The sequence below is a fragment of the Rattus rattus genome, chromosome 11 (assembly GCF_011064425.1).
Source record: "Rattus rattus isolate New Zealand chromosome 11, Rrattus_CSIRO_v1, whole genome shotgun sequence".
NCBI classification, from domain to species: domain Eukaryota; kingdom Metazoa; phylum Chordata; class Mammalia; order Rodentia; family Muridae; genus Rattus; species Rattus rattus.
The window spans coordinates 85,541,719-85,567,740 of NC_046164.1; the positions used below are offsets into that span (position 1 = coordinate 85,541,719).

The window sequence follows — 26,022 nt, forward strand, 5'->3', positions numbered from 1 at the left end:
CTCTCTAGCCCCCAGCAGTGCTGATTTGCGGGGCAGCCTGCCAGTCCAGTCACTGCGAGCCCTCGCGTGCGCGCAGGGCCCTGCGTGGGGAGCGGGGGATGGGGCAGCCTGCCGCCTCCGTGCTGTCTCTGGTGCCCGCTCCTTGTCTGAGTGTGGTGGAGGGCCACAGCCTCGCCAGCTGCTTCTCAAAATCTGGGGTGGACCGAGGCGACCGCTCCTAGCTGTGGCCTGCATCCATCAGCTCTCTCTTCCTCCCTGCTTGTCCCTGCCGCCCATCGCGCTGCAGCAGCTCCCCGCAGCCCGCACTGTCCACGACTCGGGTCACGGTTGCCAGCCCCTCTGCCAGCTATGGGGGATCTACCGGGGATCGTGCGCCTTTCCATCGCGCTGCGCATCCAACCCAACGATGGCCCTGTTTTCTTCAAGGTGGACGGGCAGCGCTTCGGCCAGAACCGTACAATCAAGCTGCTCACCGGTTCCTCCTACAAGGTGGAGGTGAAGATTAAGCCCACAACACTGCAGGTCGAGTGAGTGTGGGGCGTGCCGGGTGGTGGCAGGGCAATACTATCCGGGGCATGGGAGGAGCATGGAGGCTCCAGGACTTCCCTAGCCTCCACTGGGCCCTTCTAGTCTCTTGCTTGCTCAGCAGGACCTGGGGTGAGGGCCAGAAGCAACGTCCAGTCCCTAAGCTACTCCCCCCTCCCCCGCTGTGAGCTTGTGGTCTTACATTCCTGAACCCTTCCACCCATCTCAGTAAGTTCCTTTAAATCTGAGACAAGAATTTAGGGTTTGGGGGCTTTTGTTGTATTTTGGGGTTTGCTTTGTTTTGATTTCTTGTAAATCTCTCTTCCGTCTACCTACAGCAGAGAACCACAGGTAGACAGGGTGGGGCAGATGGTAGAAAGACGGAGGGTTTCAGCAACCACAATCCCATCTCTCCTCTCCTGGATCCTGCGATCTCTCTTGCTTCTGCTGACAATACGGAAGGGGGAAGAGAGGCCGAGGAACGAGTAATGTCAGTGGACAGATGGTCGCTGGATTCCCTGAAGGATGCTCTCCAGGTGTCCTTTGCAGGGTTAATGGCAGCCGAGGCATCAGGCACAAATAAGCGGGCATTGCCTGTGCTGGGCCTACCTTTATGGTTTTCCATGCGCTGTCCCTTTTCTTTCCTTCCGGCTGATTTTTTTGGTCAACCTAGTGCTGTTCTCTGTGGTGGTTAACAGCATCTTCACAAGAGGACTGCAAAACAGCATGATGGCAGTTGGAAAAGAGATTACATATGGGTCTTAGTCGTCCCCCCCACCACCACACCGCCCCATGGCTGTGATAAAATACCCTAACAAAATCAATTTACTGACGAAAGGTTTAGTTTGACTCAGATTCGACGTTACATTCCATCATGTGAAAAAGTCAACTTGAAGTAGCTAGTCATACTGCATCCATAGTCCAGAGCAGAGAGCAGTGAACTGGGGCGTTCACGCAAGTGAACTGGGGCGTTCACGCAAGTGAACGCTCATCCGCTCCCTCCTTCCCATTCTGCCCGGCCCACTTTTGGACGGGTCTTCCAACTATGATTAAACAAAATCAAAAAACAAAAACAAAAACAAAACAAAACAAAACAAAAACAAAACAAAACAAAACAAAAACACCCACATAGGCCAGGAAGCAGTTCTCATTGAGAATCCCTTCCCAGATAATTCTACATTCCCTCAAGTTGACAATTAAAACTAACTGTCCCAGGGTCCTCTATTGGTCACATTTCACCCAAGCCTTGTGTGAAGTGTAGTTTGTAAGAAAGGATAAAACAACATTTATGATCCCTAACATATGCTGAGGGAAGAAGAGACTTTCAAACAATCAGATACTCTTAGTTTGAATTAAGTTAACTTAGTTTATTTAGCCCCCTCCACACAAAGATCTGTTGCCACACTTGGCCGTTTCTGGTGTTCCCCCCAAACCTCCACCTCCCTGTATCATGGTCCCTAGTTGTCCCTGCACTTGTACCCAGGCTTCGTCCCTGTCTTCTGCCCTGTTGAATGTTGCCCTCACTCGCACATGTTATTTTCCCATTCTTTGGGGGGTTTTCTAGATTTCGAGCTAATCTAAAAGCAGATTTGGTGCTGGTAACTTTTCTCTAATTACATTTAAGTTGTGGTAAGGGTTTCTTCAGTGACTCCCTATCGAGTTTCTATCAGAATTCGCTGGAGAACTTGTTGAACTATAGTCAGTTTGGGCTCACCAGAGTTCCTAGTTTGATATTTCCAGGATGAAGGCTAAATGTTTTATTATTGATGGGTCTTCAGTTGATACTAGGACTTTGCATTGAGGACATTTATCCTCATATGAAGGGAACAGCACCACTGAGAATTTCTCGAACACAGTAAATCTGAAGGAAAACCTTCAATTGTTGGAACAAAAAGTAAAAAAGTATTAAAAACTATGTTTTAGGTCAGAGGCCTTTGAAACTATTCACACGTCTGCATCATTGAGATTTGTCAGTGCCAAATTACACCCCAGACCAGTGGGATCCTGGTCTCTAGAGGCTGGACATACATGAAATTTTAATTCCGAGATGATTTCAATGAGAAAAGAGATCTTCATGAAAATACTGAAGTTACTCTAGGCAGGGGAAGTGGTTGGCCTATGGTCAAGTTTCTGTTTAGCTAGACAACCGTGACCTCCTGAATTTTCTGAAACGTCTGCACGTCTTCTTTAGCCAAACCCTGGAGGTTTCCTCTCCAGGATTTTGATTCAGAATAGAAAAGGATGCCTGAGATAATTCTTGACAAACGCAGAGGCAGATGCTCCCAGCCAACCATTGAACTGAGATCAGGGTCCTCAACAGAGGAGTAAGAGAAAGGAGTGAAGTAGTTGAAGGGGTTTGCAACCCCACAAGAACAACAATATCAACCAACCAGACACCCCACAACAGAGCTCCCATGGACTAAGCCACCATCCCAAGAGAACACAGTGTAGCAGATGGCCTTGTCCAACATCAATGGGAGGAGAGGCTCTTGATCCCGACAAGGCTCCCAGTGTAGGGGAATGTCAGGGCAGGGAGGTGGTGGGGAGTGGGTGGGTGGGTGAGGGAGCACCCTCCTAGAAGCAGGGGGAGAGGGGAGGGGATAGCACGTTTCTGAAGGAGAAACCAGGAAAGGGGATAACATTTAAAATGTAAATGTAAAAATCCAGTAAAAAATAAAATCTAAAGAAAAAGATAATTCCTACTATCTATGCTCAGCTCAAGTCCATTGCAGGAACATTTCCATTGGTGGTGTGCTTGTCCCACTGGAGCTGAAGTGTAAAGAGCCTGATGGGGAAAGAGTTGTCTACACCGGCATATATGATACAGAAGGGGTAGCCCCGACCAAAAGTGGAGAGCGACAACCCATCCAGATCACCATGCCGGTAAGTCCACATTGGGGGTGTGGGGGTGTGGTTTCAGAACAAAGAAAAACTACTGGGGGATGTCGGGGGGACACTACCTCTTCAGGAATATGAAAAGACACATGGAGTCAGTTACTATGGAAATAGGATTCAGTTTCCCTCACGGACCTGTGGAGAAAGAGAAATATTGACTGATGCTTTTTTTTTTTTTTTTTGTTTGTTTTTTGCATGAAAGACTGACTCCAGACATTAAAGATCCCAGATAAATGGTTCTGGAAGAGATAATAGCTACATTGCCATTTTCTCTGTTGGGTCCTACACAAGGACTTTTTACATAATTCGCTCTTAAAAGACTAATTCTGGCCCATGGTCCTTCGTTGTGAAGAAAGCCCTCTAAATGGCATTTTGCTTCTTAATCCACTCCCACTTGAGGACCCAAAAGGTGACTGCCCTTGTGAACCATAAGCATCTTCCTCTGACCATATCTACTGCGGTCACCCCACTATGCCCATGGGAATTGACTCCAAGGCCACTCCTAGAGGCCAGAATCCACACATATCATCCTTTATATAAAATGGCACAGTGTAACCCAGGCATGCCCTCCCACACCGTTCAAATAGTCTTTGGATTATGATTATTGTGTAAATATTTCTTGTACTGTTTTAGGGAATGATGATAAAGAAGTCGTAACATGTTCAACACACACGCGCGCGATTTTCTGAGCGTTCTCAGATGGTTGGCTTATCCACGAATGCAGAGCCCGTTAACCTACAGTGCCTGTGAATACTGTTAGAAAATATTTATCAGCAAGCAATAGAGACATCAAAAAGATCAAAGAATAGAGTTGACAAGTAGAGTTAAGGGTTATGCATACTCTAAAGATGATGTGGTGACCTTGCTAAAATATAAGGAAAAGAAAGACCACCTAAGGGACTGCTTTATAAAACCTAGGTAGTCTTTTCCTTCTGAAAGAGCAACCTTGAGTTGTCTGCCCTGTGCCTTTATACAGGAGATCACAGAGCTTCCCAAATATCCATACAAGAAAAATTTCCTCTAATAATTACTTAAAATTTCAGACCTAGGTCATCTATACAGTGATTTTCTTTATTTTAATGGTGGGTAAGTTAGAAAGTGGCATACCTACAGAAAATCCACACTATTGAGGATCGTCTGTGTTATCTATCCCCTTCCTGAAACATTGATCTGAGACCTAATCCCCCTCACATGGAAAAACTTAAAGCCTCCCAGTGTCTGATATATTTAAACAAGCTACAACATAAGGAAATAATTTAAGAGCCTATTCTTTTGAGTGCAATATTTGAACTCCTTTTGCAAAGAATTCTGTTTTCCGCCAAAGAGTCAACAGAGGAAAGTATAACATGCAGAAAATATTAATTTCTCCAAGAGACGACTGTTGTCAATACTGTAGCCTGTGTTCTTAGAAAGATGCTTACTTTATCTTCAGTGTCTTACTTATGTGCGTACTGGGCATCATTCTCTGCATAGGTTTCTATGGACATATACATACAAAGATGTAAATATGGAACATCATTTTGAAGTCTATTATTGAGTGTATCAATCCAATTACCTATTGGTGGTTTCCATTTCTTACCACTTTAAGTTTCACTCACTTGTGCAAGGTTATTGTTTACTCGAGGTAGATATCCAGAAGGAATATGCACGCTAGAGGATTTTACAAACACTGGCATCTAGGAGTGCAAGGAGAGTCTGCATAGATGGCTGAGTGTCCGTCACCCAGAGAGACAGCCTGAGCTCAGTCCCCAGAGCTCCTGTGGTGGAAGGGAAGAGCCCATACTTAGGCTATCCCATGGCACAGATAACCACACACCAACACACATGACAGGATACTTAATAATAAAGACAAATAATGACATGGTTTAAAACACTTCTAAATGTTTTAACTCTCATAGTCCATTTTAACTTCTATGTTTCTAATTACTGTTGGCTTGAAATATTTGCCATCTGCACTTCCTTATACAAAATATATGCATGGTTTGTAATCTTATTTCAACCTGTGTGTCCTACTGACTTTATTAAATCTTTAAGTCATCTTTTGCTGTATTTTGGAGATGCTTATTATTTACCATATGTACTAACTTTGATTGCAATGTAAATTTAATTTTGTTAACATGACCCATCATAGTTGTCTCTCCTTCTTTGGCTTTTACAGTTACCATCCATCAAGAATGGAGAATCTTTTCTAATTCTGAGATTAATTATGTATGTTCATATACACAACTACGTTCCTACATTTTTATTTGAACTCTTAAAGTTTCATTTGCTAAATTTCAGATAAATTAGACTCAAACTTTATTTCAGTTCCTATCACACTGTTGTAAATAATGTAGAAATTAATTTTTAAAATAAGCTAAACTTAAATGTTTTATTTTATTTAACATACTGGTGAGTTCGATATGATGAGATTATAGTTAGAATTTTTATATTCATCACTTCTCAACCTTTCTGCTGAGATCAAATGTAGAATTTTTATATTACTAATTTTAATTTATTTCCCTTATCAGCAAATGTTTGAGATTTTTCTGCATTTTGGGCATTGGTGGAAGAGCAGTGAGAAAAAAATAAATATTCCTAACTTTGTAGAGCTTCTAATCTTTTGGGGGGTTATTTACATTTCAAATGTTATCTCCTTTCCCAGTTTCCCTGTCCATAGGCCCCCTATCCCCTCCCCCTCCCCTTCTTCAATGAGAATATTTCCCCACCCATCCACACACCCCTCCCAGCCTCCATGCCCTGGCATTCCTCTATACTGGGAGAATCCAGCCTTGGCAGAACCAAGGGCTTCTCCTCCCACTGATACCCAACAAGGCCATCCTCTGCTACATATGCAGCTGGAGCATGGGTCCGTCCATGTGTGCTCTTTGGATGGTGGTTTAGTTCCTGGGAGCTATGGTTGGTTGATATTGTTTTTCTTATGGGGTCGCAAACCTCTTCAGCTCCTTCAATCCTTTCTCTAACTCTCTTAAGAGGTAAAGCCAGACTTTGGATATAACTATCTCTAATGATGTGAACAGCAGCTATTATAAGCAAAAACAGCTGTTATTATAAAAACCTATATAGTAAAAGCATATAGTCCCTTTGGAGGATATGACAGCTGTTTTATTTTAGTTTAAGATTAGGAAAGAAATAAAGAATGGGGTGGTGGAGAGACAGTTTGGTCTTAAGGAGCAATTACTACCCTGGAAGAGAACCTAAGTTTGGTTCCTAGCTCCCACTTCAACCAGTTCTCAACTGCTTGTAGCTCAAGATATCTGCTGCTCTCATTCAGAGCGGGCAGGCACCTGCACATAAACTCAGGTAGGCACAAGTGCACACACATAAATAAAAATAAATAAATCTTGAAAGGAAGGAAGGAATCTTCCATTAAGTACAAATTCAACTATGCTACTCCATGTGTCAATCCTGCCATTGTGTTTTGGGTCCTTTATCAGTGGGTAAAATATTTCACCTTAAAATCCATTTCTCTCTTTATACACACATGCATAGCTGATTATTTTGAGCTTTTGCTATTATGTATAATGAGCACAATGAGCAACTAAGTATAATTCTCAACTAGAATCCATGCTTTCATTTCTTTTTAAGTTAGTGACTAAGAGGAGAATTTCTAAGTCACAGACTAATAAGTGTATATTTAACTACATATGAAACACACACACACACACACACACACACACACACACACACACTCACTCACTCACTCACTCATTACAAATTTGAAGGTTTTAAGGGAGGGTGCCAGAGATGTGGCTAACAGCAATAGCATATAATAGTCTTACAGAGGACCAAGTGAGGTTCCCAGCACCCACATCACATTGCCCACAGCTGTCTTAAGTCCAGCTCCTGGGGATCTGACACCTTTTTCCAAGCCCCTGTATTCACGTGCACATAATCTAATACACACACACACACACACACACACACACACACACACACACACACACACACACACACTCACCTACCCACAGTCTGAAAGGCAGACAACAGAGTCAAAAACAGCTTCTGCTCCCACTTTTAGGAGTCCCATGATAGGACCAAGCTACACAACTGTAACGTATATATGGAGGGTCTAGGTCAGTCCCATGCAGACTCCCTGGTTGGTGATTCGACCCCTGTAGGCTCAGGTTAGTTGATTCTATAGGTTTTCTTGTGGCATCCTTAACCCATCTGGTGACCAATCTGGCTCCTACAATCCTTCTTCCCCTTCTTTTGTGGAATCCCCAAGCTCTGCCTAACGTTTGGCTATCTCTAGTCTCTGCATCTGTTTCTACCAGATGCTGGGTGAAGCTTTTCTGATAACAGTTGGCCTAGAAACCAATCCATGAGCATAGCAGATTATCATTAGGAATCATTTCATTGCCTTTTTTTTTTTTTTTTTTTTTTTTTTTGCCATTCATGTTTAGTTTTATCATGGGTCTCTGGGCTATCTTTACTCTGGCTCCGGGCCATCTGGGCAGTGTTAGGGATGCTCTCCCTTTCTTATGGCATGGGTCTCAAGCAGGACCAGTCATTGGTTGGCCATTCCTACAATTCCTGCAGCACCTTTACCCCAGCACATCTTGTATTCAGGACAAATTGTAGCTATATGATTTTATGGCCGAAGTGGTGTCCCAGTCCCTCCACTGGAAGCCTTGCCTGGTTGCAGGAGATGGCTGTCCAGGCTCTATATCCCCTGTAACTAGCAATCTCTAATGGCTGAGGAGCACTTAAAGAGACATTCAACCTTAACCTTCAGGGAATGCAAACCAAAATCACTCTGAGATTCCATACACCTGTCAGACTGGCTAAGTAAGTACACACCATGATTGTCTTTCCAAGTCTGGATTAATCCACTTGGGATGATATTCCATCCATTCTTTTGCCAGCAAGTTTCATGATGTCCTTGCTTTTAACAGCTGAGTAATACTCCATTGTGTTAATGTATCACATTTTCTTTCCCTGTTGTTTGGTTTAGGGAAATCTATGTTGTTTTCCGTTTCTGGATATTATGAATAAAGTTGCAATGAACACAGTTAAGCAAGGGTCCTTGTGGTATGGTGGGGCATCCTTTGATATGTCCAGGAGTGGTATAGCTGGGTCCAGAGATAGACCAATTCCCAATTTTCTGAGAAGTCACCATATTGATTTCCAAAGTGGCTGTACAAGTTTGTGCCCCCACGAGCAATGGAGAAGTGTCCACTTTGTTCCACATCCTTACCAGCATGAACTGTTACTCGTTTTGTTGATCTCAGCCATGCTAACTGGTATATGGAATCTCAAGGTCACATTAATTTGCATTTCCTGATGGCTATGGTTGAACATTTCTTTAAGTGCTTCTGAGCCGTTAGATATTCCTCTGTTGAGAACTCTCTGTTTAGGTCTGTATCCCTTTGTTTGTTTGGTTGGTTGGTTGGTTGGGTTTTTGTTTTGTTTTGTTTTGTTTTGTTTTGTTTTGGACTATCTGATTTGTTGGTGTCTAGTTTCTTGAGTTTTTTATATAACTTGGATATTAGCCCTCTGTCAGATGTGGGGTTGGTAAGATCTTTTTCCAATCTGTAGGTTGCCATTTTTGCTCTTTTGATGATGTCCTTTGCCTTACAGAAGCTTTTCAGTTTCATGAGGTCTCATTTATTAACTGTTGATCTCAGTGTCCACACAATTGATGTTTTATACAAGAAGTTGTCTCCTGGCCCATGTGTTCAAGGTTATTCCCCACTTTCTCTTCTATCAGGTTCAGTATATCTGGTATTTTGTTGAGATCTTTGATCTCCTAAGATCTTTGATCTTTGATCTTTGGACTTGAGTTTCGTGCAGGGTGAAAGATACGGATCTATTTGCATTCTTCTACATGTAGACATCTAGTTGACCAGCACCATTTGTTGAAGATGTTTTGTTTTTTCCATTATATATGTCTGTCTTCTTTATGAAAAAGCAGGTGTCCATAGGTGTGTGGATTTATTTCTGGGTCTGTGCTTCAATTCTGTTGATCAACTTGCCTGATTTTTATGCCAATACCACTCAAGTTTTATTACTATTTCTCTGTTCTCTGAGTACAGTTTGAAGCCATGGCTGGTGATACCTCTGAATGTTCTTTTGTTGTATAAGATTGTTTTAGCTACCCTGGACTTTTTGTTTTTCCATATGAAGTTGAGTATTGTTTTTTGAAAGTCTCTAGAGAATTGTGTTGGAATTTTGATAAGAATTGCTTGAATCTGTAGATTGCTTTTGTCAAGTTGGCCATTTTTACTGTGATAATCCTACCTATCCATGGGTGTAGGATACCTTTCCATTTTCTGATATCTTCTCCAATTTTATAATGTCTGTTATTTCTCTGTTTAATTTTGTCTGGACAACCTTTCTATTGGTAAGAGTAGGGTGTTGATGTTTCCCACTACTAATGTGTGGATTTCAATGCATAATTTAAACTTTACTAATGTTTCTTAAACAAATGTGAGTGTTCTTGCATTTGGGACATATATGTTCAGAATTGGGACATCATCTTGGTGAATTTTTCCTTTGATGAGTATAAAATGTACATCCCCATCTCTTTTGACTAGTTCAGTTGAAAGTCTATTTCATTAGATATTAGAATGGTTACACCATCTTGCTTCTTGGGCCCATTTGCTTGGAAAACCCTTTTCCAGCTCTTTATTCTGAGGTAATATCTGTCTTTAATGTTGAGGTGTTATGCAGCAAAATCATGCATCCATTTTGTTAGTCTATGTCTTTTTTTATTGGGGAATTGAGTTCAATCATATTGAGTGATATAAAGATCAATGATTGTTAATGCCTGTTGTGGGATGTGTGTGTATATGTGTGTGTATGTGTTTGCTTCCCTTCTTTTGGCTTTGCTGGTGTGAATTATTTATTTCCTGTGTTTCCTTGGGTGTAGGTAACCTCCTTGGGTTGGAGTTTTCCTTCTAGTATTTTCTGTAAGGCTAATTTGTGGATATATATTGTTTAAATTTGATTTGGTCATAGAATACCTTGTTTTATCTGTCTATAGTAATTGAAAGTTTTGCTGGGAATAGTGACTTGGGCTAGCATCCGCGGTCTTTTAGAGTCTTTGTTGAGAAGTCAGGTCAATCTCTAATAAATGTACTTTCTATGGTATTTGGCCTTTTTCGTTGCGTCTTTTAATATTCTTTCTTTGTTCTGTACATTCAGTGTTCTGATTATTATGTGGTGGGGAACATTTTCTGGTCTAATTTATGTATCATTCTATAAGCTTCCTGTACATTTTAGACATCTGAAGAAATAATTTTCTTCAATGATTTCGTTGAAAATAGTTTCTGGGCCTTTGAGTTGGGAATCTTCTATTTCTATTTTTCTGTGTTCCAAATTTCCTAGATGTTTTGTCTCAGGAACATTTTAGCTTTAACGTCTGTTTTTGACTGGTCAGTGTATTTATTCTATCATATCTTCAACACTATGATTCTTCCACCTCTTGTATTCTGTTAGTGATATGTGTGTCTGTAGTTCTTGTTCACTTAGCTAGATTTTCTACTTCCAGGATTCCCTCAGTTTGTGTTTTCTCCATTGCTTCTATTTCAATTTTCAGGACTTGAACAGTTTTCTTTACCTATTTTGTTTGTTTGCTTGCTTGCCTGCTTGCTTGCTTGGGTTTGGGGGTTGGGGGATAGGAAGGTGTTGTTTTGTTTTGCTTTTCTTAGATTACCTGGCATTATTTAAGGAATTTATTGACTTCCTCCAATTTTTTGTTTATCTTTCCTTGATTTATTTAAGGTTTTTTTTCCATTTCTTTTTTTAAGGATCTCTATCATCTTCATAAAGTTGCCTTTAAGGTCATTTTCTTGAACTTCAGCTGCACTGGAATACTCAGTTCTTGCTGTCATGGGATATGTGAGCTCTGGTGGTGCCACATTGCCCTGGATGTTGTTGACTGTGTCATTACACAGGGATTTAGGCATCTGGGTTTGGGATGATTATAAGTCAAGGTGCTGGTTCCTGAGTTTCTCTTTGTTGGATGTATGTTTTGTTCCTTCACTTCTGTTTTCTCTTTGGTCTTCTGGGCTTTAGGGCCCACATTCCTGGCAGCCTGCTTGACCTCTGAACCACAAGACTAGGTTTGGGGCTTGACCTCTGGCAACATGCTTGATCTTTCACACAGCAGGGGAGTCTCTGTTCTTCTGTCTGGTGTGGCCTGCACCTGAGTAGCTGGAGACTGCCAGAATTGGGGATGGGATCCACCCAAGGGGCAGGCTTTGATATAGTCGTAGGGGAGTGGTAGAATGGGTCTTGGGGAAGGGAGTCTAGGGAGTAGAGCAGTTCAGTTGGCATGGGCTCAACTCATCTGATTGGACTGATCTGCACCTGAGCAGCTGAGGTCTAAAGAGTTCAAGTTTTTAATAGTATGACAGTTATAACTCTGTATAAACTCAAGTATGGTTAAAGATTCCCTTCTGCTTTACTGAGCATTTTCATTATGATGTTACAGAATGCTTTTTAAAATTTTTGTGTATTTTCAGAGTTTATCATTAGGTATTTTCATTTTGTTTTGTTCATAATATATTATATAGCTTTTGTTCAACGTTAAAATAGACTTAAATTCCAGGGTAAGTAGTAATTGATTGTGGTATGATTGTTGCTAGACTTTGCTTATTAATATCTTAGTGATAATTTTTCAATCTATTTCTGGAAGTGATTGGTCTGGTCTCACTCTCATGAGTCACATGATTTAGAAAGAGTTCACACACTTCTGGAAGAGTCCTTCCAGATCTGATAATATATTGGGTAGAGTTCCTCTAAAGCTTTCTATTAAAATTCAGTTTTATCAGGCTAGTCACATTTGAAAATTTCGCCTTTGAAGTAATTAATTTTATTAAGTTGTCTCATTTGCTTCAATAAAACAGTTCATGATAATTCATATTTTCATATCATGCATGTCTCGGTATATATCACAAGACAGCTCCGTGGTAGTTGTTTTTCTTCTTCTATCATGTGAGTCCCAGGGATTGAATTCAGATTGGCAAGGTTGGGATCAAATGCCTTTACCCCCTTTACACGTTAACCCATCTCAACAACATGACTTAAGGAATTTTAAATGCCATCCCTGGTTCATTCAACCACTTACAAATACTTCAAGTATGTATTGCTCAATCTCAATGTATTTATGTTTTTTCTCTAGTTGTTCTTTCTATTGATTTATAATTTATTGTACTACAATCTAATAAGATACAAGGGTTATCTTGATTCTTTTATTTGCTAAATCTTGATTTGTTGCCTAGAATGTGATCCATTTTTTAAAAGGTTTCATGAGAAAAATATGTTTATAATATAAGTCAATTTGCCCTGTAGTATAGTTTAACTCTGAGGTTTCTTTATTGGCTTTTAGTTTAGAGGACCTATCTAGAGATGAGGCTAGTACATTAAAAACAGCATGTTATTGTTGTATAAGGACTAAACAGACCTTTTAAGTCCATCAGTATTTATTTTGTAAAATTGCACATAGTCTCCTACACTAAGTAAAGAACCCACATTCCCATGCTTAGGTCTGCATGAGCCAAGTGGGAGCCCCACCCTATGTGCCCAGCTTCCTGTAACTACCCCATATATGCCACCCAGCAATTTTTCCCCAGAAGCCCAACCCACACAGCTTCCTCTACAAGCTGAGGGACCATGGCTTTCCCTGCTTGCTACCACCCATGCACCAAGACTTCTAGACAGTAGTTAAGTCTCAGAAGAAAAAAATAGAGCCTGCAGCCTGCAGCCCTCAATGCCAGACACATAATGGTGAATTATCCCAACCATACCCAGACTTAACCACCTTCTGAACATTATGGGAGTTTCCACTGGAAGAAGAAAGGTGGCTTGAACAAAAGAGCATGGAGAGATCACTACTAAGAGCTCTTGCTCCCCTTCCAGAGGACCTAGGTTTGATTTCTAACACCCACCTGACAACCTGAGTCTCCAGTTCAGGGAGATTAAGTGCTTCCTTTCAGCTTTCACGTACTTACCTGCATGTTAAGAGAATTTAAGTTATAACCTATATCTTATTTCACCACAATGAAATAAAGCTATATATCAAAAGTAACAGAAACTATAGAAAGTACATAAACTCACAGAAACTTAACTGCCCACTGTTGATAATTGTGACAGGGAATAATTAAAGAAGAAACTTTTAAAATCCCCTAGGGTTTAATGAAAATTAAAACACAGCAAGCCAAAATCTATGGGACACAATAGAGGCAATCCTGAGATAAACAATTACAGTACTAAATCTGAGCAATCTCGAGTCAATGACTTAATGATATATCTATGGCATTGGGAAGATAAAAATCCCTCAAACACGTCTCACTTTATGTCTTTGTTACTTTTTAATGACATACCTCCTCCAACAGTCACTCCTCCTCCAACAAGGCTACACCTCTTAATTATATCCCAAAAGTTCTATCTACCAGGGACCAAGTATTCTAACATATGAGCCTATGGAAGCCATTCTCATTCAAACCACCACACCACGAGTCTCAAGCTCATGGGTTTTCCTGCTGGAGTCTCTCTTATTTAGCTCTTCCTAGGAGAGCAGGGAAATGGAGATTCTGTCTCCATGAATCCTCCTAATGCCCCTTTGTTGAACATTGTCTGTAGCAATCTGGACTAATAAAGCAGAGAAGAGATGAGGTAGTTATGAGGTTAATATGTGATGGAAAGAGGTGACCTTACATGTCCACAATATAAAATTTGTTCCTTATGGTATTTGGTAATGTTTGACAAGAGCTGTCACAATTATGCACACAAAAAAGCCACCAATAGGAAAGAAATAATAATAATAAGATAAGCAAATGGAAAGTGAGCTTAGTAATGGCAGTAGACAACTCCTAAGAAAAGAACTCAACTCTTTGCACAAAGAAAGAGGACTATGACTTTACTTTTGCTGTTAGTAAAAATATAAATATATCAACGTCAAAGCTCACCTGTAAAATAGTAAGAAGTTTGTGTCTTGTACACCTACCAAATTCACTCATCCTAGTAGCTTTGTGTTCAATTGCTTAGCGTTTTCTGCAGACAGAGTTTTCATCTGAGAATGGAAACATTTGATTTCACACCACACTTGCTGCTGCTGCTGTTGTTGTTGTTTCTAGGCATTTACTAGAACTTCCAGTACAGTGAGTACAGTGTTGGATAGTGGGGTAGGTGTTTATAGCTTTGGTTTCTAATCTCATGAGCAAAATCCTCACTCTCTCACCATTTGCTACAGACTCTTTGCCAGTGCCCCTTAATAAGTTCAAAAGCTTTCCATTTCTAGCTTGCTGAGAGCAGAGTCAACACAACATGGTCCAAGTTCTTCCTCGTATCTGTTGATGTTAGTACAGTCGTGATGAAGGAGATAAATGTTTTAAGAACTGCTTCATGGTGCAAGTTTGGTTCAAAGCACCCACAACTACTGAGCTACTGAGCTGCTACTGAGCCTATAACTCTAACTTCAGGGGAACCAACTCTCTTTTCTGGCCACATGGGTACCCACATGCATTGCAGGCACACACACACACACACACACACACACACACACACACAGAGAGAGAAAGAGAGAGAGAGAGAGAGAGAGAGAGAGAGAGAGAGAGAAAGGGAGAGAGAGAGAGAGATTTTTAAAAAGACATATAAAACAGAACAAACGCAAATTATCACTTTTGTCATGAAAGTAGTCACAGTGTGTACTCACTCACATATGTTGAGATGGCAGTGATGTCACCGTGCACTGAACATCAGATCCATTATCAGTTGAAACAGATATCTAACACAAATGCACATACCCTTTAACCTTTTATTCTATTAAAAAACATTCTTGGTCTTCACATCCTACCGATATATTTCTAAATTTAATATTTCAAAATATAGAAACAATACACAAATGCGTATATAAGGCCATGACATTTTCTGTATAAATCTTTATTTATAACTTGTTTATGAAATTGTGTTGTTAGGGTGATTCAGATTGATAAAACAAACAGAAATGTTCTCATCTTTGACTGAAGGTATTTAAATAGAATTGGTATGTTTTCCTAAGTATCTGAAATTATTAATGAATGAATGAGTGAATGAGTTATCAAAGATTTAAACCTATTTTCATCTTCTCTCTCTCTCTCTCTCTCTCTCTCTCTCTCTCTCTCTCTCTAAAAAGAGGACTCAAGTGGGATGGGTAGAGAAGGAGGGTGGATCTCAGTAATGTGAGAGGAGCAAATATGATCAAGACATCCATCTTTATTGAAATTGTTGCTATAAAGATTACACAAGCTTAAAGACTATGCAACCTATAATTATTCCCTGTTTTGCTTTTTGTCCATGACATTGGTAGTTTTATTCTTCTCATTCATTTTTCAAGGATTTAATTTTTCATAACAGTTGTGAAAGCACATACATGAGCTATGCAAACCTAAGCCAGACAAAAATGTCATCCTGGAGAGGAGAGGTCAGCACAAAGTCCCACCATTAGCTGAAGAGTTATTGGCAAGTGATAGCTTCTGGCAAAGAGAGAATCAATCCTTTTAGAGTGTGGCCCCTGATATGTCAACCTTGCTCCAGTGGACAATCATCCAGGTGTATATAAGGAACACAAACTGTACTTGATGGGTTAAAAAAAATAAAAGAGAAGACTCAAGTTGGATCCTCTTACATGGATCTGAGAAATGTTGAGAGAGAAGTAAATGGTCAAAGTACAGTATACAGAATTCTCAAAAAAAAACAAACAAAATGAGAGAAAAGAGTTTATTAATTTCAAAGACATTTTCTAAACAGTAGATCTTAAAAGTTATTATTTTTTCTCATAAGAGTCAGGGGGGCCAGGACAGAGAAACAAGCATATGTGGTTGTTTCTGTTCTCGGACAGATGAGAAAATGCCTGAGCTATATAGGAAAAGGACTGGAAGTGGAACTCCAGAAAATTAGCGGGAAATGTTTAAAAGACCTAAGAGCTGGGAGAGAGGGAGATAGGCAGATTTATCGGCAGTGTACTGAGCTTGACTTTGGACTTTAGCAGTAATCAAGAGAAGCAAAACCAAATGAGGAATATACACTAATACCTCATGTATGGGCTGACTGCTGCTGTCGGCACATTTCTATTTTAGTCTCTTGTGCTACTGAACATCACTAAATATTCTTAGGTTAAAACTTTAAAGGGCTGGAGAGGTAGCTCAGTGGTTAAGAACACTTGTTACTGCTCCAGAGTACCCAGGGTACTATCCCAGCACTTTTATGGAAGCTTACAACTGTCTCTAACTCCAGTTCCAGGGGATCTGACGCCCCCTCTGGCCACTGTGGGTACTGAACACACATGGTACATGAACATACAGGCAGTCAAAACACCCACACACATAAACTAAACATAAACTTTTAAAAAAGACTTTCCTGACTTAAACTTTTTTTCAGGCAAGTGTAATACCCTAAGTTTTCTCCTATTTGTGGTTGGTTATATTATTTAAAGTTTTTCTTTTGTTATTTTATATCTAGCTCTTTCTTATTTCAAGAAAAAGCACTGTTTTCCCTCACTTACCTGGTACGTGGCTTCAGGGTTGCTGCATTTCCCAGTTAATCAGCTTTATTAAGAAAATATTTTCATAGTAGAACGTTTTACTATTAAAATATGTACTTTAGACAATACCTTTAGTGGCCAGATAGACAGCAAATGGTTCCACCCTCAAAAGGCAGAAGCAGGAAGATCTTCGTGATTTCAAGGGCAGCCCGATTTACACAGCAAGCTGCAGGTAGCTGGAGGTACTCAGTGAGGCTGTATCTGAAAAAAGATTAAACGTTATAATTTAAAATCTAACTTTCAGTTGAATTTTATGATTTACTTTTGCCTATCACTTGGAATGCTCCCCGTCAATTAAAGATAACAAGACTACATCTTAAAAAGTGAGTTATTATATAAAATAACCACTTGTACCAGCCACTGCTCTCTTATTTTGGACAAAGCTGTGATATTTCCATCAGGATGTACATATTCTTAATGGAATTTATAACACGTCAGTCTTAAGTTTCGAGGTAGGGTAAGTCATTTCATTTGGAAAATAACACTTTATCATTGAAAAAATCTGAAGGAAAAGATAGATGTCTTGATTGTATAGAATTGAAGGCTCAGCTTTAATGTGCTTTAGATTTTACATAGTCGAGCTTATGTGTATAAACTGTCCTATTCTTTTTCTGGTTAAGACTATTCTATGCATGCTGTACATCATATTGATAACCTGAATTACTCCATAATGCCTTTGCAAATCCATCACCCCAATACAAGACCTTTGTCACAATACCTTCTTAACAGTGAGCTCCCAGAATAAAGGATTTTAGCTAATTGGATACATAACTGCTATCTCTGTAAAGGTTTGTAGTTGCTTGATTGCTAATACTGTGTTTGAGTGACTTCCACACATTAATCATAGTTTTCTTTTTTTAATTATTTAAATACTTACTTTTTTTATTTTCTGCGCGTGTGTGTGTGTGTGTGTGTGTGTGTGTGTGTGTGTGTGTGTGTACTGTAATGCAGGAGGCAAAAGAGAACAGATGAGGCCTCAGATCCCACGGAACTGTAGTAGCAAATAGTTGTGAGCCAACATGTGGGTGCTGGGAACTGAACCCTGTCCTCTGCAGAGCAACAATGCCTTTAGTCACTGAGCCATCTTTCCTGCCACCAGTTTCCTTTTAATGAACCATTGTTCAATCTTTTGGTCCTAAGAGTCTTAGAAATTCATAACAACTCGTGTAATATTTCATTTATTACATATTTTATACTATGTGGTAAAAATGCTAACAGTTTGGTGGGGTTTAGGCTTCTTTCTCATTAAATTTTAAAAGTAAAAACAAGCACATAGGAAAACAAATATATTCCATCAGTTTCCAACATTAGCAAGCAGGATTAAGTTGGACATCAGAGTAATACTATCCTGGATTTCAGCTTTTACTGAGGATCAGTTCAGGGTCATTCATGTTCTCTAAGCAAGTACCCTACCACTGAACTGCACTCCTGGACCAATGGCACGCACCCACTATTGTACTGTACTTGATTCATGGAGGAGTAAAAAATAATAGAAAAATCTTAAATTGCTATATAGTAGTCCTCTCTCTAAGTAAGCATTTCCATGTTCAGTTTTCCACTGCTCTGAAGGTTACAGTGATCTTATAGAAAACACAACTTCTGGCCCTACATTCACTCATGTCTTTAACCTGACTTTCAAAGGACTCTTAATTAGGGTGTCAGCAGCTACCTTCCTGTGACTAACTGCAAATGAAGACTGATCTAGAAAGCAATCGGCTGTATGGCATGCTTTACAAATAATAAATACAGTATCCTGCACATTTCCATCAAACTCACCCACCAGGCTAGATACCCACAGATATTCTCTGTCAGTATAGCCTGTATTTTGTCATATACTTTCAAAATAATTGGAATCACATGGTATGTATACTCTAGAATCTAGATTTGCACATACTGTCTTAGCAAACAGAATTAAGTTGGACATTAGAGCAATATTATCCTGGCTTTTAGTTTTAACTGAGGATCATCTCAGAGTCTTGCATGTTTTCTAAGCAAGTATCCAGCCCTGTTCTTACCCAAATCTACATGTCCTATTGATGGGTCAGTCAGATGTCATTTCACATATATACCAAAACTTGCCTCCCATCAAGTGAAGAGTGAGGGCTTTTCAGTTAATCCCAGCCTGAGGTTACTATAAATGAGCTCGTAGGTCTTTACCATGGCCCTCCAAGAAGAGATACTCTTTTCGTACCCAGACAGTATGTAGACTCTAGTGGTATCATCCCATGCTTCACATCAGACACGGTTCCCAAAGGCAAGCCCAGAACTTGCTCTGGGATCAAGTTATCGGTGAGGCAATGGTGAAATTGCTGAGTACTGAGCTCCTTGGAAAGCTCTCTGTGAAGCACCCGATCACCCTCCTCCTGTATCAACTGCAAACTATAAAAGCTCGCCTTGCTTGCTGCCCTTCTCTCTATGTCTCCTGGCTCTTGGAGAGTCTACGATTCCTGCCAAGTCATTCCTGCCCCTTCCCATCATAGGAAGATCAGAGAAGAAAATAACCACAAGCATAATGCTGTTTAATGCCAGATGCTCTAAATAGCTGCAGTAGGCAAACCCCAGGCCAACCCCAGGCCACTTGAGCACCTGCCCAGCGGCCTCCAGAGCATTCTGTGCCCTCTTTGGCTACCAGACAAACCCGTCCTTGCAGCTCAGAATCCTGTGCAGTAATTTTCCTGAACCTATCTTCCAACTCTAGTAGAATGATAACTTTCATTCCCACAGTAGTTGGGGCTGGCCTTGAACTCATGGCAGTCTTTTTCTCTCAGCCTTCCATATGCTGGGATTTCAGTGTAAGCTATTATATCTGCTTGGGATGCAAACATCTTAAAAGCAGTAATCATGCCTTATACAATTTTTTATTGTATATAATGTACACAATAGGCATTAATAGTTTGAATAGATTACTATTCATGTGTATATATAATATGTAGCTGTATAGTATAACACACACACACACACACACACACACACACACTTGAGACATGGGCACAGACTTTTGACTTAGACTACTTCGATATTTGACAATAATCTTTACAAATCCAATACTTTGAAGTGGAGTTTTTGTGGTTGTCACCTTCAATCAAATGTTCTCACCTGAATTGAGACTAGTTACAAAAGAACAATTATGTATATTTAGATACAGAATATAGACATTTTCTTGTACTATGGTCTTTTGAAAGAGAACCCAAAAGATAGCCAGTCAATACTATTCCCTTTCTTCTTCTGTCAGGAACGATCATTAGGAGAAGCTAAAAACTAGCAGGTGATGTAGGATCTAGGTCCACCTTGGATTAACATCTATGACAGATTTGCTCCAGTAGGCAAGGCCTGGGAGAAATCCATTTTAGAAAAGATTCTTGCTATTAATATGCTTTTCCTGGTATTATTAAATATATTAAATATATATATAAATATATAAGGGTATTGACCCACCCTTTTGAGCAGGTTTCTGCAGACTTACAAAGATGTACTATCTTGTAGTGATGCTATATAGATAAATAGATAATGATTGTATAGGATTTCTGACTTGATTCACATAATTTTAGGAAGAAAGTTTTTAGAAATGGTCTTAGTTACTAGAAAGAAGATATAAAGTTGGATTAAAGAATATAATTGCCCATTCATAATAGTAATTAAAGGCCGCATTATAAAAACTACAATGAGCTTTCATAATCACACTAAAAAGAAAAATAGACTTGGGACAATTTTGTATTCAAGGAAAAATGTTTAGGTCCAAGGATAAAGTCACAGGTGTGTGCTATGATAAGGAAAGGTCATGTAAAAACTGTTGCTTTGAACTTTTAATGAGTATATTATAATGAAACACTGATTTGAACTTAATATCAACATCCTCTGTAGCTCCCATTTTATATAACATTTTATCTCTGAGATAATTTTCTAAAGAACTTTTTGTCTAAGAAGGGATAAAAGACCAGAGAAAAGAAATAAAGTTGTTGGTTGAATGGTTTGGCTTGAGGGCCTTTGCCCCATCTACCCATCTATCTATCCATCCATCCATCCATCCATCCAAATATGTATGTCTGCTTGTCTATATGTTTGTGTGTGTATGTGTGTAAGCACTCATGAATACTTGTAGAGTTGATTGTAACAGATGGTCAGACCTTGCCAGAGTATGGTTGTATGAATGTATGTGTATCTGTGCATACTTGTCTGTATAGAGCATATTAATTATTTTTTCTTTCCTTCCTCTCTGGTTCACAAAGAGTTAATCAGCTTAGCTCTTTCACCAGGAACCCCAGCAATCAATACTTTTACTTAATTCCCTACTACTAAACAGTATGTGTTAATTGCCGGGTATAACTACTTATTAAAGCACAAGTAATGAAGAGTTAAGTTTTTAACCTTAATGAAGCACAGAACAGTAAGAAAAAGTTAAGTTTCCCTAGCACTTAATTAAGCATAAAGAGTTAAATAAAGCACAGAGAGTTGTGATGCTTAACAAAGCACAGAGTTAAGGAGAAACCAGTGTTTGTTTTTTTTAACCATAGAATAAACAAGAAATTTTTTAGAATCTTTTAGAAGTTATCAGCAAGCACTCGGTATAGCAGAGAGCTAGAAGGCCAGAGACCATCAGACTTTAAAGCAACGTCTGACACTGTGTCCCACCCACTTCAAGCCCATTCCAGGCAGGGAAGGCTCCTGGTACTCCTATTTCCGATTCCCTTCCGTGGCAAGGAGAATGTCAGGAAAACCAATGAAACGGTGAGAGTCTACGGTTAGCTTTTCAAAAATCTAAACTTGGAAAAGTAAGAAAAATTCATGAAACAGTTCAATGCCAAAGAGATCTGGAAAAAATATCTCCAACAATCTAGGAACGTAGTTCACAAAAGGAAATGTGTAAGCTGGGCAGACTGAGAGAGGCGTGGCTACTGAGACCTGATTGCCAGGGGCTGTGTCGCTGACTTTAGCAGGCATCCACGGCTTGTGGCAGGATGAGATTTTCATGGTTGCCTCTCTTCCTTCAGTTCACAGACATTGGGACCTTCGAGACGGTGTGGCAAGTCAAGTTCTACAATTACCACAAGCGAGACCACTGCCAGTGGGGAAGCCCGTTCTCCGTCATTGAGTATGAATGCAAGCCCAATGAGACGCGCAGCCTCATGTGGGTGAATAAGGAGTCCTTCCTCTGAAAATGGCTCCTTCTGACGTTGCTAGACAATCTCCGGAAATCGACGCTTAGACAAACCAGCACAAGCCTTAACCAAGGCACACCATACCATGGCTGTTTCCCAACGACCTCCTATCCCCAATTACTGTGAAAGTGTGATTCCCTCCTGAGGCAGTACCTGTGACATCGCGTGGGATGTCACGTCCCTGAAAGTTCTCCTTCCACTATTGTATACTGGTGTTCCCGCATCTCTCTTGTCTGCCAGTGTGACTGGAGCTCAGTGATAGTATCAGGTTTGTCCTATACCAGAAAGTTCCACAGAAGGACCATAGTGTTTTGTTTCCGGGACAAGCAATTTCTCCCTTTTGTGTTCATTGTCAAATTAAGATAACAGTGTGCTGGAGTCCCCCATGTGTGATTTGTAACATGTAGCATGCAATGTTTGTGAGCACCCAAAGAAGAAGTAATAGCATAAACAACGGTAAACGGGACCCAAATGTTGTGCTTCCTATCAGCAGCTGTCAGCTTCTTCAGAAAAAGAAAGATGATGAAGAAATAAAAAGATGAGTATATAAATAAGAGTTTATAATGTATCAATGGTCTTTCAGGTAGCGGGGCATTTTGCTGTGATCTAGTAGAAACAGTGGAATCGGAGCTATGGCTCGCCCTTTTGACAAACTACCATAGACTTTAAACCAACATAGAGATGGCGCCCCTGCACACCCTTTCACTTGAACTTTGTACAACTGTGTGTGGAATGGGTAATCAACTTTTGATATTTCTTAATAAAGACATTGAAAAGCATGCCCCAACTTGAACTCTGAATTGCGCGACAGCTGCCTAGCAGGTTGATCTCTTTTCTAAGATGGTGGACTCAAATCTCTACCCTGAAGGGTAAGGGTCGTTCGTGTAGCCAGAGTAAAGCTAACACTCCTAACAGGGCCTCCAGCAAGGCCCAACAATGGCAGCAGGAGTCTAAGCATCCACTAATCAATCGGCATAAGTCCGTCATTACCTTTGTTCCTTACTCTGTGGCAATTGCTCCACTGGTGAGCTACCGAGGGCCTCATCCTGTAGCTGAGCATATACACCACCAGCATTCAGACTCCACGGAGCACTTCAAAAAACATGGCACCCAGTCTGTGCGCCACGTGATTCCATAAGAAGGAATTTCCTCTTTAAAAAAAAAATAACGTCCTACCCTCTATCTTATCACTTACTTGAACATAAACAAACCCCACCTTGTTGGGGAAAGGCAATTGGAGATTTTGTTTCTTTTTCTTTACCTGCAAGCTTTCATATGAGAATGTGGGGGTCCCCATCTGCAATTCCAGTACACGGGAGGATGAAACGAGAGAATTATTAAGTTCAAGGCAGCCTGTGCCTCAGAGCCAGACCCCGTCTCAAAACACCAATCGCGTGCAAGGTTAATGGAAGTACTTATGAAGAGGTGATTTATTACAGGACTAAATTTGGAAGCCTTTGTTCCACCAGTTAGTAGCCTGCAATGAGTCTGTGCTACCACCAGGGAACAGTAATTCCCCAGTTTGGGGCTAATAAAAAGCTCACTGTGTTCCTCGGTGAGCTCGTTCCAATAGAATAGCATTTACTACATTTGCCAAGCAAGAGCGCAAGCCTGCTTCTAATTACCATATTTTAAACGTCTAACTTCAATTATTGGCCAGACATTAAACTATTTTTAAAAGTAGGGTTTTCTCTGGAATGCAATAAAAGGGGGACGGCAGCGCAGGGGAAATCTTTATAAATATTTGATTCATAAAATGTTGTGTTTGTGAAATAGGAGTTTCCAGTCCGTAAGTGACCGCAGAGCTTGGGAGTGTGCTTGGGGGCTGTACGTGGTTATCATCATGCTTGCGAAAATGTGTGCTTCCTGAGGCAAGAGCTTCACTGCGAGTTCGAAACCAGTCAACACAGGATTGGAGGAAAAGTGGCGAGCCTAACCATGTCAGCTTCGCCGCACAGAGGTGCTAAAAGAGCACGGGTGAAAAGCCAGGGCGTGAGCCCCACTAAGACCTCTTCTGAGCCACGGTTCCCTCAGCCTATTCTATTCTCAAGTTTTACCAAACCCTTTAAAATCTATGGCTCGCACCTCTCTTTCTTTTTAGAGTGGTGTGTGGTGGGCGGGGATGAGGGGGTGGGGGTGAGGGTGGGGGTGGGGGGTGGACGAGTGGTATAAATGAAGCAATAGAAAATCTTAACAGTTCATCTGCCATGCTTCTGGCAACTTCTGTTCTATTTAGTATTGGACTCCAGCCCAGTCTCTCTGGCTACTTTTCTCTGGTTCTCCTCCTCCTCCAAAATACAAGTGCTCAGCGCTATCAAGCAGCTGAGTGGTAACTTAGTCCCTCAACCACCTGGGAGAGTTATTTTTGTACAAGTTGTAGTCACTCCTTTTACTTCCAACCTCAGATGGCTCCCTCCCTAGAAGCCTGAGGAATGAGGCCATCCTTTTAATTGGGGTGGTGATGAAAACACTTTGAAGCAAGCGGAAGGGACGACATGCATTGGGGTTTATGCTCGTTTCTTGAGAAGTCGTCTCTCTAGCCATGTAAAGGGCACAGGTCACCGATGGGAACGTAAAACATGACAAAAATAAAGATTCTGCCACAGACGCGTCAACATCCGTTCGCTACAGACCGCGTTTCCTGCAATGACCTCCGACTCTTGAGGTTAGACACAGTTCTGCCGTGTGCACTGATCCAGTTTCTGGCTGTTTGGAAATTAAAAGCAGAACGAGTAGAGGAAAGAGGACAATCTGTAGAGATTAGTTGTAGGCAGAATAATCCCCCCCCACACACACACACACAGGAAACGAAGGCAATCATCAGAGTAAGTCAAAACATATACTAGTAATGTCCATTTACAGTAGAGATGCAAATCTCTCCTAAATCGAGGCGTCGCTACAGATACCAAATAAAACTTCATGTACATGGCCATCGCTCAGAGTCATTTAAGGGCACCGGCCCACGGTTTTCATTAATGCATCGTGCATGGTCCAGTGCTTGGGAGCTCAGATTCCGGAACCAAATACCTCGTTTAAGTCCTCATCCGGGACCGGAGAAAGGAAGTCTAGATCGCCCTGCCTCCACCTCCCAGTGCTGGAATTGAAGGTGTCAACACCACGCCTGACAAGACTCCGTCTTTAATAAAATGCAGAACCAGGACAGAATCAGAGCACTTCAGTAAAGGTCAAGATTCATGTCAAATTTTCTATATCTTATTTCTTTCAATCAGCTTGTCCTTGTGAGACAGGCAATGTACATCCCATTTCCATTTCTCACGGAAAAAAAAAAATCGTCCTGGATATTGAAAAGCAAGATGCAAGTTTACTTTCTTACAAGAAACCCCTTCATTTGACTTTTAATTTTGCCATTTGTGAGTTGATAAAAAAAATACCTAATAAATACCTAATAAAGCCTCTCTTCTCCCCCTTACTCTCCGCTTGACAAGCAGAGTTTGTTTAAAATATGTAATTATATATCCACAGCCCTGCACTGTTTTGGGGGGAAAAATTGTTAGGTTCGCTTTGCTTTGGTCTGTTTTAGCGTAGTAGATCACCTGATGTTCCCAAAGAAAGTGTGTGTGGGGGGTGTGTGTGTGTGTGTGTGTGTGTGTGTGTGTGTGTGTGTGTGTTACAGCACCTATAACATGATTTTTGCCAAGAACAGAAGCATTCTTTTCCTGGAAGATCATTTTTACAACAGTCCCTCATATCTATATGGGATATTTTCTAAGAACCCTAGTGGATACCAAAAACTTTGAATAACACCAAAACCCATACATTCTGTTTGCTTGTTATACCTAATTTATGTAGTAAAGTTTAATTTGTGAGTTATGTACAAAAAATGAATAACATGAATAATAATATAGCATAATTGTAAACACAGACTCTAATATCCTAAAAGAGATTGCATCAAACTGC

At 40.5% G+C, this 26,022-nt stretch overlaps 1 protein-coding gene across 1 annotated transcript; it reads left to right on the top strand.

The window, feature by feature from the left end:
- On the top strand, positions 1–22,885 carry Cnrip1 (cannabinoid receptor interacting protein 1). Its single transcript, XM_032916444.1, has 3 exons — positions 1–527; positions 3,258–3,408; positions 21,937–22,885. The coding sequence occupies exons 1-3, from the start codon at positions 349–351 to the stop codon at positions 22,099–22,101; spliced, it is 495 nt and encodes a 164-aa protein (XP_032772335.1). The 5' UTR covers positions 1–348; the 3' UTR covers positions 22,102–22,885.
- The last annotated feature ends 3,137 nt before the right edge of the window (positions 22,886–26,022 follow it).